This window comes from Myxine glutinosa, chromosome 2 (genome assembly GCF_964187855.1).
Source record: "Myxine glutinosa chromosome 2, kmMyxGlut1.1, whole genome shotgun sequence".
Classification (NCBI taxonomy): Eukaryota; Metazoa; Chordata; class Myxini; order Myxiniformes; family Myxinidae; genus Myxine; species Myxine glutinosa.
In genome coordinates, this window is record NC_136262.1 from 55,711,786 (window position 1) to 55,724,413 (window position 12,628).

At 45.2% G+C, this 12,628-nt stretch overlaps 1 protein-coding gene across 1 annotated transcript in view; it reads right to left on the minus strand.

The window, feature by feature from the left end:
• Positions 1-3,208: 3,208 nt before the first annotated feature.
• LOC144890888 (uncharacterized) overlaps positions 3,209-12,628 on the minus strand; it is a 58,684-nt gene continuing 49,264 nt past the window's right edge. Inside the window, exon 3 of the mRNA XM_078772785.1 lies at positions 3,209-5,299. Within this exon, the coding sequence (XP_078628911.1) occupies positions 5,059-5,299 (241 nt within the window). The 3' untranslated portion in view covers positions 3,209-5,058. The remainder of the gene's footprint in view (positions 5,300-12,628) is intronic.

Genomic DNA, 12,628 nt, shown 5'->3' on the forward strand with positions numbered 1-12,628 from the left:
CTGCTTTGAGGTCTCAAGGAGACGCTGGCGAACGGGGGTCACGAGGAAACTTTGGGTTTCCTGGGAAAGGGATTCCTGTGACAGAGTGGTTATCACTGTGACAGATAAACCTGCGTGTCGGGTTTTGTGGTTGATTCCGAAGAGAATCGTTGTTGGAGTGCAGGTACGCCTCCAGTACAGGCCCATCGGCCATTTTGCCTCGCTCCCGCCATTTCGCATCGCTCCAGCCTTTTCACCGCACTCCAGCCATTTCACCGCACCCAGCCGTTAGCCTGGTTTGCGTGTGTAACGTGGATTTCGATTGGGAATTTGTGGTTCTCCGTTTGGGAGCCGTTGAACGTTCATACCCGAAGGTGTGATTTCCCAGTCGCCTTTTGAGGGCACCTTTGCGCCTCTTTGGCAGCGTGACTGTCAGCCGAACTGGATTCTGGTCTCGATACAACATTTTTCTTGCGATCACCGGAGCGTGGATCGACTTTGGCTTGATGCCGGGACAGAGACTTTGGGAATGTTCTTTTCGCTCACTTGGAGCACAGTGAGTTATATTGTAAGAAACTGATGGTACCCTCATAGGAATGATATAATATTTGTTGTACAATTGATTAATATTGTTCTTGTGCTGTTATTCTTGTGTGACCTTAATACAATACTTGTTTTTTGATAACAATTGGTGTGGTTTCACCATTGGTCATTGGCACACAGAGTAACACATCTTTATGCCGTGACTCCTTTCAGGGCTCGGAGGTACACCGTGACTGGGTTTGGGGAGGAGCACGTAACACTCCGAAGAGGGTGTTGGCACTATAAAAGCTGTATGAGTTCCGTTCGCGTGAGGATTTCTGTCGGAATAAAGGAGCTTTTGAACACCTAAGAAATGGCCTCGTCTTCGCGTCATCCGCAACTCCTAAACTGGTTACCCCGGCTGCCCCCGAACGGATTCGGGGGCTTCAAATGAACATAGCAAGCGCAATTTCGATCGACCTGCCTGAGTTTTGCGAACGTTTTCGGGGGCTTCCAACGAGCATGGCGACACCTACATTGGTGACCCCCGCTGCTCCCGAACGTATTCGGGGGCTTCAAACGAACGTGGCAAACGCAGTTTCGATCGAACTGCCGGAGTTTTGGGAACGACGGGTGGCCATTTGGTTCGCGTGCACTGCGCTCAGCTCCTCCTCTGGGACCAGAGGGGCGAGCCTGCTCCAGGATCCTCTGAAGGAATGCAGTTAAGAGACGTTGGTGGCACTGCTGCTCGTCTCCAGATCGGGAGGAACCGGCAGAAGAAGAAGAGCAGAAAAAAAGCGGCGCAAGTGAGGTCGGGAAGAAAAGCCGAGCTGCTTTCGTCGGCGGCACGGCTGCTCGTCACCTTTGCGCGCACTGCTGCTCGTAACCTTTGTGTGCACTGCGCTGGGCTCCTCCTCTGCAAGCAGAGTGGTGAGCCTTCTACAGGATCCTCCAAAGGGGCGCAAGTACGAGACGTTGGTGGCACTGCTGCTCGTCTCCTTCGCGCGCACTGACGTTGGTGGCATGGCTGCTCGTCACCTTCACGTGCACTGCTGCTCGTACCCTTCGCGCACACAGGCTGAGTACTGCTGCTCGTAGCCTTCATGCGCACTACGGCCAAGCACCTCCTCTGCGACCAGAGTGGTGAGCCTTCTCCAACGTGCGCTGCTGCTCGTAGCCTTCACGCGCACTACGGCCAAGCACCTCCTCTGCGACCAGAGTGGTGAGCCTTCTCCAACTTGCGCTGCTGCTTGTAGCCTTCACGCGCACTACGGCCAAGCACCTCCTCTGCGACCATAGTGGTGAGCCTTCTCCAATGAGCACTGTTGCTCGTAGCCTTCGTGCACACTATGGCCAAGCACCTCCTCTGCGACCAGAGTGGTGAGCCTTCTCCAACGTGCGCTGCTGCTCGTAACCTTCACGCGCACTATGGCCAAGCACCTCCTCTGCGACCATAGTGGTGAGCCTTCTCCAACGAGCACTGCTGCTCATCACCTTAATGCGCACTGACCCGAGCAGCAGGGCTGCTCGTCACCTTCACGCGCACTTACCCGAGCAGCATGGCTGCTCGTCACCTTCGCACGCACTGACCCGAGCAGCACGGCTGCTCGTCACCTTCGCGCGCACTGACCCGGGCAGCACCGCTGCTCGTCACCTTCGCGCAACTACATACTACAACTACAATGCGCAAAAACTCGACAACTACAGCTACAGCTCGCGTGTAGAAAGCTGCAACTCGCGCAATTACTACTCCTACTCTGCAACCTCGGGAGGCCCGCGAGGTACCTCAGCAGCCTCCCCCAAGGCCTTGACCTGCCCCCTAGGTTGGCTCAACCCCACGGCGGGGCCGTCCCCCGTGTGAATGCATTCGGGGGGGGGGGGGGTGCATGTAGCGGTTACCTTATAGGGACATAATCCACATGCACGGGCCAGTGGGGCTTTTGATGATGTCGGCGTGACGTACGCGCGGTTGTTGAAGCCACCCTCTCCGAAGAAGGTGTTGGCGCTATAAAAGCTGTATGAGTTCCGTTCGCGTGAGGATTTCTGTCGGAATAAAGGAGCTTTAAACACCTAAGAAATGGCCTCGTCTTCTCGTCATCCGCAACTCCTAAAGCAGTATATAAAACGTTGGCTTTTCCTTAACTATCACATCTTAATCCCACAACATTTTGAATGATCCTCATGAGGGAGAGGGGATTTGTTCTGGGTGCGGGAGTGATCAGATCACACAACAATAAAATGAGTGCTGTTTCACTTCGTTTAAAAAAAGGAAATAGAGAAAGAGCAAAAACCAACTTGAGTACAGACATAGCCTTCCTCATATAAGAGAAGTTCATCAGTGGCAGAAACTTCGAGTCGATGCAGTAATTCGCATCTTCTTACTAAAAGTAGCCATTCTGTGCTAAAACCACCACTTTCATTTTTAGCACGGTCTGAATAATAGCTCCGAGTTCAACAACCACCCGGCAAGTCTTTTTATTGGTCAAGAATAATCTCACTCACCACCCCACGTGCTCAATTCTCACCCAGAAAGTCACATGATCTGGAATGTCAAAGACCAATCGCATATCTTTTTAATGAAGGCTCTTATGGTATCTCGAATCCCTACCTCCTCCCCAAATCATATATCTGTCGGTATCAGCTCGAGGATATTTTCAGCCTATCTGAGCAAAGGTTGTCCAATAATAATGACGTCACAATCATTTTCCAGACTTGCTTTATTAAGACCTGGCGATCAAAATGAATCCAAGGCATACAAATGTGAAAGAAAAGAATCAAACTCAATTGAAGAACAAACATTGGCCGAGACACAGACTAGTGTTACAAGCGATTGATGGGCATTCAGGCCTGCTAAGGGGGGTGAAGTCTGACAGCTTCAACAGCTGGCAGCAACAACCATAACAGCTGCCAGGTATTAGTGTGTGGATATAAAGGTCGATGGCAAGGCCAGGGGACAGAGTGCTCTTGAGATCGTTACAAGTCTTCAGTGCGCAGGTGTTCCACCTTTAAGAGGTCAAAGACAAAACACATTTGACTGCATAAATGAGGTATCTGAAGTCATAAAAGAGGAAACAAAACTGATGGATAACCAAACGTTTGTCCATTATATTGTGGAATTATAGCTCGTGCTTCGTATGCAGACTGCGATTGCTTGGCTGCATAATTTTCTGATTAAATTCTGAATTCCAGGCTTAACACCCAACTCCATCCCTTCTTTTTCTCTTCTGCGGAATCGACTCAATGAACCTGGTGCTTCTTGCCCCTCACTTAAGAGTTTCTAGAGTGCTGCCCAATGTCACCTCATGCTCCCTCCCATATCCACCCTGCTCTCTTTTTACACTCACTGGCCCACTCCCTTCATCCACTCATGTGACGTCTTTGGCTTCATGTTCTCCTTTGATCCCCAAACATCTGTGAACCTGCTGCCCCCTGTTGATTAGCTCTATGAGCCGAGATGTCTGCATGCAATTTTTAAAATCTCTTTATTTCTGTTCAAAATGATAATAAAGTACAGCTATGTCACAGTCACTCTTTTGTTTATTATTTCATCAAAATTTTCATGTTTGATCACATGACACCCACAATTTGTATCAAAACCAACAGTGGAACTTTTGCAATTGTCGACAGCAAATTTGAATACTATTTCACATGTGACATTGAAAACTCATGAGACATTAATTTCGTAGGCAGTATAATTAATTAAAGAATTACCAATCAGGTATTTTATGTCACATAACCAAAACTTGGTGGCTATTGCACAAAAGATGAGCACTAGGCCGAGAGACCAGCTGAGATGCAGTGTGCCCCAAATCCACAGCCATCTCTCACCCAACTTTCCCAAAGGTTTTATGCTTTATCGAGTTTGCAGGGGGAGGTGCTAACTCGATGCCACCTCATTGTTTCCCAGATCTCAGCACAGAGACCAGGCCAGGCGGAACGACTGAGGAATCATTTACCAACCTCGGCTCAACAGAAATGCTTCACGCAAGAGTCCGGTTTGACAGGCATTCGTTTTTGAGGACAATAGATTCACCATTGAAGCAGTATGCTAACCTGTTGAATCCACCACAAAGCCACAACATTGTGGTAAAGGTCAAGAAATAATTAGAGACATCACAAAAGGGCCAACCGGGTCACAAACTACAATTAAATCCGTTTTTTAAACTTCATCAGAAATACTCATGGATATGAGTTGGAACAAACTGAACTTGTGAATGAAAAAATAAAGACAATAATGGGGTGCTCTGAAGGGCTAATAATCTCGAGCTATATTCACGCATAAAGGAGATGTGGTTGAGAAGATCCTGTAAATCTCGCACCCAGTGCATCTCACTGGTAAGACCTAGCCAAAGCTTTGAAGGTGTGTGAGCACCCAGAGTAGCAGGACAAATTGAAGGATCTTTAGAGTAAATGGCATAAAGCCACAAAAACAAAACAAAACCAAAATTAAATGTATGACATTTCAATCTAATGAGAAACAAAACATCAATAAAAAATGAAAACAAAGCTTCAACTTAAATAGAGATTTATGATATAACATGAGGGCATTTCATGGAGCTAAGGTTTGGAACTGGCCTGTTCCAGACTCAAAGGTATATTAGGGTCCGAGTTATAGCCCACTGGAGCAGGTGTGCCGAGCCTTTCTTGTGCGGCTTGTAGAGTCTTTGCGTGAGTGGGAAAAAGGACAAATTGCTGGCGAACATCCATGCAGAATTGGTCAAGGTTCATAGAATGTTCCTTGATTGCCAGCTCTTTCTCAAGCTGAATGATAACACCTCGCAGGGATGTGTCTTTCTCACTGGGCAAAGGCAAAATAAAAGAGGGAGTGAGAACATGAGGGGAATAAAGAAAAAAACATTTTGACTTTTACACAGATAGAGGCCAGTGGGCTCATCATGCCTTCATTGCATCCAATGGGATGCAATATATATATATACAGTATATATATATATATATATATATATATATATATATATATATATATATATATATATATATATATATATATACAGACTTGGCATTTAATATGGAATATTTTATTTTCTTGACTTGAGTATACTTTCTTAACTCAGTATATCAATCTGGTGAGTTTTTTTTCCACTTTGGTGATTTATTTGTTAAAAGAACCATGTCACTGATTGTCTGGCGCAGCTAGAAGTCAACAACCGGATTATATCACAGGTGGCGTGGCAAAATGTACGGACAGGTGCATTTGATGATTGGCTTCACAGTCGGGTATACAAGGGTTGCTGTGTTCTGTATTAGTGGAAAACAACTGCTGCACGTCTCCAAAAGTTATTGCCGCTTCCTCTGGAGATGGTCCGTCAACTCGACAATGCTGTTTGTCATGGAGTGGTGGCTTTACGAAATTAGGGCATGAAACAGCATGCTATTGCTCGGCAGTATGGCATCACTCAAGGTCAGGTCTCAAAGATCCTGAAACGAAATGCTCAGAGGGGTGTCCCTACTCCAATACCGAGGCCAGGACGTCCCCGCAGAACCACAAGGAGGGATGATCGCCAGCTGCACTGGTTAGTCCGCAATGGCCGTACCAAGTCAGCTAATCGGCTTCGGGCTGAGTGGCAGCAACTGACAAATGTGCCTGTATCCAGAAGGCTAGTCAACCAACGACTAGTTCAAGCAGGCTATCGTGAAAGGCGTCCCCTGAGAAAGCCACGCCTGACCAGACAACACCGCCAGCGTCGATTGCAGTGGGCCAGAGAGCACCGTCAATGGCAGCCAGGACACTGGAATCACGCGATCTTCAGTGACGAGTATAGATTTCTGGTCTATCGTCAGGATGGCCGCATCAGAGTGCACAGACAAGTGCATGAAGCCTACAACAAAGATTGTATAGTGCCAAGAGTCCAAGCTGGAGGTGGTGGGGTGACCGTTTGGGCTGCTTTTCATGCAGGGGGCGAAACTGACCTGGTTGTTCTGAATGGAAACCTGAACCAGTTCAAGTACAGGGCCATTCTGGAAAAACATTGCTTCCATTTGCTCGTGCAGCCTTTCGAGGAAACTTTGTCTTCCAAGATGACAATGCACGGCCTCATCGTGCTCGCATGATCCAACACTTTCTTGCTGACCGTGGTGTAGAGCATATGGAGTGGCCTGCCATGTCCCCGGATATGAATCCGATAGAGAACTTGTGGGCAGAATTAATGCGTCAAATCGACCACTTGGACGAGCAGCCGACCTCTGTGCGTGAATTGCAGCAGGCTATTGTCACTGCATGGCAAGCGATTCCTGTCCAAACCTTGGCAAATCTCGTGAGCAGCATGCCTCAACGTGTACGTGCTCTCCTGAATGCCCGTGGGGGTGACACAAAGTACTGAACTGTAATTTTACTGTCTGTAATCCCAGTTGTAATTTAACTTTTGTTTTTGTTAAAAAAAAATTCTGACTAATGTGCAAAATAAAGAGATACTTCTGGAAAACGTACAGAAGTTTAACACAGTACTGTCCATGAATTGAGTTCGATATCAGTTTAGATCACTTTCAAGGATCAATTTATTTGTTTCGAAATGTCAAGTGTGGTTTTTGTTTCTTTTAAAGGTCACTAACAAAATCTAGAATAATTTCAACATAATTCCAATGAACTTTTGGTTCTAAGACATCTTGAAAAGTAAGTTCACCCCACAAAAAAAATATTCCATATTAAATGCCAAGTCTGTATATATATATATATATAATGGCCTCTGTTATTTTTTTCCTCTGTTCCTAATGACACCAGAGCACACACAAATAGTAATAAATCGCCCATTAACCACACAAAATAAAAACCAACTGGAAGCAGGACATTAAGCCCTATCGCAGATAACATCGACTTGGTGAGCACACAGGCACAAAAGGTCCATGAAGCCACGCCCCAAAAAGCAGTGATTGGTCCCGGATTTGATTGGCGCAAGGACTGGTAAGATGGGACTCGCTGATAGGAGCGGACACAAAGACGTCGTGGGATGACGTCAAAGCCTCGAGTACAAAACTATTAGAACGGTGGACATTTTCAGCTCTCGGGTTCTGCATCTGGTGGTGAACGGTCGTGTCCCGACATCGCTCTTCCTCTTTCATTCTCGAGTCCTGCCTTTTGACAACAAATGTCGAGGCTCTGGACTTCCTTGCATCGTCTGGCTATGGTGTTGGTGTACAAGATCGTGAGGATAAGCGTGGCTGGAAGAGCGGGCTGTGCGCCAAGGCCTACTGCCGCCACAACAAGCGCATTTTCGTGCGCAAGGACGTAGAGGCCTCAGACGATCTTTGACAATTCCTGACGGGGTTCAAGAGCAACTTGGAGCTAAGTGCCACACATCACACATTTATTTTCCAGTTCTTTTTCCCATCGTTTGTATTTCAGTCTGTGTGTGGGAGCTCCAATTAGGAATTTAGTTTTATTGTGCATTCTTTGTTCCGGGCATTTTCTTTAATAAAGACGGTATTTTTGTACAGTTTAATTCCGTGTCGTTTGAGTTAATTTATCCAGGTGAGAAGACGTCAGGTGGACCCTTGCAGGTAAGCACTCACGGCTTCTCCCCCACTTGCTCCCCGCGTGTATAACGAAGATCCGCCATTTAATTGAACGCCTCGGAGTTCGTTTCAATTGAACGCTCGTTTGGTCATCTGTGCCACCCTGCAGTGTTCGCCAGAGGGCAGGCACACATCAATATATATATATATATATATACTGTATATATATATATATATATATATATATATATATATATATATATATATATATATTGTCGTGCGAATACCCTCAGTTAAGACCGTGGGATAGTGGATAGCCTGAACGAGCTTTAACTGCGAGGCGATGATCAATTGTGGATTTGACTATGCAAGCACGGGAGGAAGAATGAAGAGGATGAAGCGGCACGCTCTTATCTCACGGCCCGCACGCGCCAGCGTCTTCAACCTTCAAATTAATAACTCAATCGAACGTGGAGGTAAAATGTACAAAAGGAATATTTATTACGGACTCGAGAACAAAGGAAACGCGACGGTTAATAAATAATGTTCCTAATTCGGGATCCTGCACACAGACTTCATACAGTCATGCGAAAAAGAAAGTACACCCCATGTAAAGTTTTGACTTTTTCAACATATTTCAACATACAGCTATTTGATCTTCATTTCAACAATATTGAAAGATAAAGGTGATATAATATAACAAATATCATGAAACATTTACATTTTGCAGTCCATTGTATAATTTAAATAAATATAAATACAAATTTCGCATGTGGAAAATGTAAGTACACCCCTACATTTATCACTACTTCAAATACCTAAATTTAGAATCAGGTGCACCAGCTCAGGTGCAAATGATTAGAACATCGTCAGAGAGGATCTTGGAGGAACCTGTCTTATTTAAACCTCAGACATTTCGTTTGGTTAGCTCTTTGTTGTTGAAGTGTGCGGCGTCACCATGCCTAGATCAAAAGAGCTTTCTGATGCCTTCAGAAAGAAGGTTATAGATGCCTACGAGTCTGGGAAGGGATTTAAAAAGATCTCCAAACAATTTGAAATCAATCATTCGACTGTCCGGAAGATCATCGACAAGTGGAGAAGATTCCAAACAACTGCCAACTTGTTCAGGCCAAGCCACCCCAGCAAGTTCAGCCCGAGAGCAGACCGCAAGATGATGAAATAAGTCTCTAAGAACCCTGGAATGTCATCACGGGACGCACAGGTAGCTCTTGCCACTGTTGATGTCAAAGTGCACGAGTCTACCATTAGAAAGAGGCTGCACAAATTTGATATACATGGGAGGTGTGCCAGGAGGAAACCTTTGCTGTCCAGAAAGAACATCAGGGCACGACTAAAGTTTGCCAATGAACACCTAGGCAAAGACCAGCACGTCTGGAACAATGTGCTCTGGACAGATGAGTCAACGGTAGAGCTATTTGGCTACAGTTCCAGAAGACATGTTTGGCGAAAACCAAAGACAGCATTTGACCACAAGAACCTGATACCAACTGTAAAGCATGGTGGTGGAAATATGGTTTGGGGCAGCTTTGCTGCATCAGGGCTTGGGCAGCTCACCATCATAGAATCCACTATGAATTCTTCATTGTACCAGAGGGTGCTTGAGGATAATGTGAGGCCATCTGTCGGAAAGTTGAGGCTTAACCGAAGGTGGACCTTGCAACATGACAATGACCCTAAACATACCAGTAAATCCACCAAGGAATGGGTGAAAAGAAAGAAATGGAGGGTTCTGGAATGGCCAAGTCAAAGCCCGGATCTAAATCCCATCGAGATGTGGTGGGGGGATTTGAAACGAGCTGTGCATGCAAGAAAACCCTCAAACATCGTACAGCTGAAAGAATTCAGCATGGAGGAGTGGGCAACAATTTCCCCCAGACAATGTCAGAGACTGGTAGACAGTTATCAGAAACACCTACTTGAGGTTGTTTCTGCCAAAGGGGGCAATACCACCTATTAGAGCCAAGGGTGTACTTACTTTTTCCACATGCGAAATTTGCATTCATGTTTATTTAAATTATACAATGGACTACAAAATGTAAATGTTTCATGATATTTGTTATATTATATCATCTTTATCTGTCAATATTGTTGAAATGAAGATCAAATAGCTGCATGTTGAAATATGTTGAAAAAGTCAAAACTTTACATGGGGTGTACTTACTTTTTCACGTGACTGTACATACTATATATATATATATATATATATATATATATATATATATATATATATATATATATATATATATATATATATATATATATATATATATATATATATATATATATATATATATATATATATATATATATATATATATATATATATATATATATATATATATATATATATATATATATATATATACAGACTTGGCATTTAATATGGAATATTTTTTTTGTGGGGGTGAACTTACTTTTCAAGATGTCTTAGAACCAAAAGTTCATTGGAATTATGTTGAAATTATTCTAGATTTTGTTCATGTGACCTTTAAAAGAAAAAAAACCACATTTGACATTTCGAAACAAATAAATTGAACCTTGAAAGTGATGTAAACTGATATCGAACTCAATTCATGGACAGTACTGTGTTAAACTTCTGTTCGTTTTCCAGAAGTCTCTCTTTATTTTGCACATTAGCCAATTTTTTTTTTAACATAAACAAAAGTTAAATTACGACTGGGATTATGGACAGTAAAATTACAGTTCAGTACTTCGTGTAACCCCCACGAGCATTCAGGAGAGCACGTACATGTTGAGGCATGCTGTTCACGAGATTTGCCAAGGTTTGGACAGGAATCGCTTGCCATGCAGTGACAATAGCCTGCTGCAATTCACGCACAGAGCTGGGCTGCTGGTCCAAGTTGACTATCAATTCTGCCCACATGTTCTCTATCGGATTCATATCCTGGGACATGGCAGGCCACTCCATATGCTCTACACCACGGTCAGCAAGAAAGTGTTGGATCATGCGAGCACGATGAGGCCATGCATTGTCATCTTGGAAGACAAAGTTTCCTCGAAAGGCTGCACGAGCAAATGGAAGCAATGTTTCTTCCAGAATGGCCCTGTACTTGAACTGGTTCAGGTTTCCATTCAGAACAACCAGGTCAGTTTTGCCCCCTGCATGAAAAGCAGCCCAAACGGTCACCCCACCACCTCCAGCTTGACTCTTGGCACTATACAATCTTTGTTGTAGGCTTCATGCACTTGTCTGCGCACTCGGACACGGCCATCTTGACGATAGACCAGAAATCTAGACTCGTCACTGAAGATCACGTAATTCCAGTGTCCTGGATGCCATTGATGGTGCTCTCTGGCCCACTGCAATCGGCGCTGGCGGTGTTGTCTGGTCAGGCGTGGCTTTCACAGGGGATGCCTGGCACGATAGCCTGCTTGAACCAGTCGTTGGTTGACTAGCCCTCTGGATACAGGCACATTTGTCAGTTGCTGCCACTCAGCCTTAAGCCAATTAGCTGACTTGGTACGGCCATTGCGAACTAACCGGTGCAGCTGGCGATCATCCCTCCTTGTGGTTCTGCGGGGATGTCCTGGCCTCGGTATTGGAGTAGGGACACCCCTCTGAGCATTTCGTTTCAGGATCTTTGACACCTGACCTTGAGTGATGCCATACTGCTGAGCAATAGCACGCTGTTTCATGCCGTAATTTCATAAAGCCACCACTCCATGACAAACAGCATTGTCGAGTTGATAGACCATCTCCAGAGGAAACGGCAATAACTTTTGTAGACGTGCAGCAGTTGTTTTCCACTAATACAGAACGCAAAAACCCTTGTATACCCGACTGTGAAGCCAGTCATCAAATGCACCTGTCCGTACATTTTGCCACGCCACCTGTGATATAATCCTGTTGTTGACTTCTTGGTACGACAGACAATCAGTGACATGGTTCTTTTAACAAATAAATCACCAAAGTGTAAAAGAAACTCACCAGATTGATATACTGAGTTAAGAAAGTAAGCCCAAGTCAAGAAAAAATATATATTCCATATTAAATGCCAAGTCTGTATATATATATATTGTTGCGGATATGGGACTTGGCCTCAATATCCGCTTGTAAATACTCCCCTATTTCCCCAATACTCCCCAACTATCCCCAATCCCCCATTCCCTAGTCCCATTGCCTGTAAATAACACTCTGTAGAACCGACCTCCCCTTTTTCCCCCATTAAATGTCGTGCCCAGGTCCACCGCATCTCATGTAGACAACTTTCGGACATCTTGCTAGTTATTCTTAGTCTATGTCAGTTAAGGACTCGTTTCCATTAATTCTGACTCTTCGTTGCACCAGAATGTGATTATATGGCACCAGTAGTGAGTTTAGGACCTTCCCATACCTCCTCCCATCTTCTTCCCCAAACAACAACTACAACAACAACTACAACAACAACTACAACAACAACGGCGCGGCGCGGGGGAGTGTGCGTCCTCACACCGGCTCGGTTAGCCGCCATTGACCATGCGCTCCGACGGGGTTACCACGAAGGGGCTCCTTGTCAGCCCCTCGTCAAGGGCGGAGCCGGTAACCCCCCCGCACGCACCCAATGAGAAGCAACGGGCCGATTCCATCTGGGGCGGAGCTAACGAGCCGAGGGCGTGTCACTCCCCGCCGGATATACGC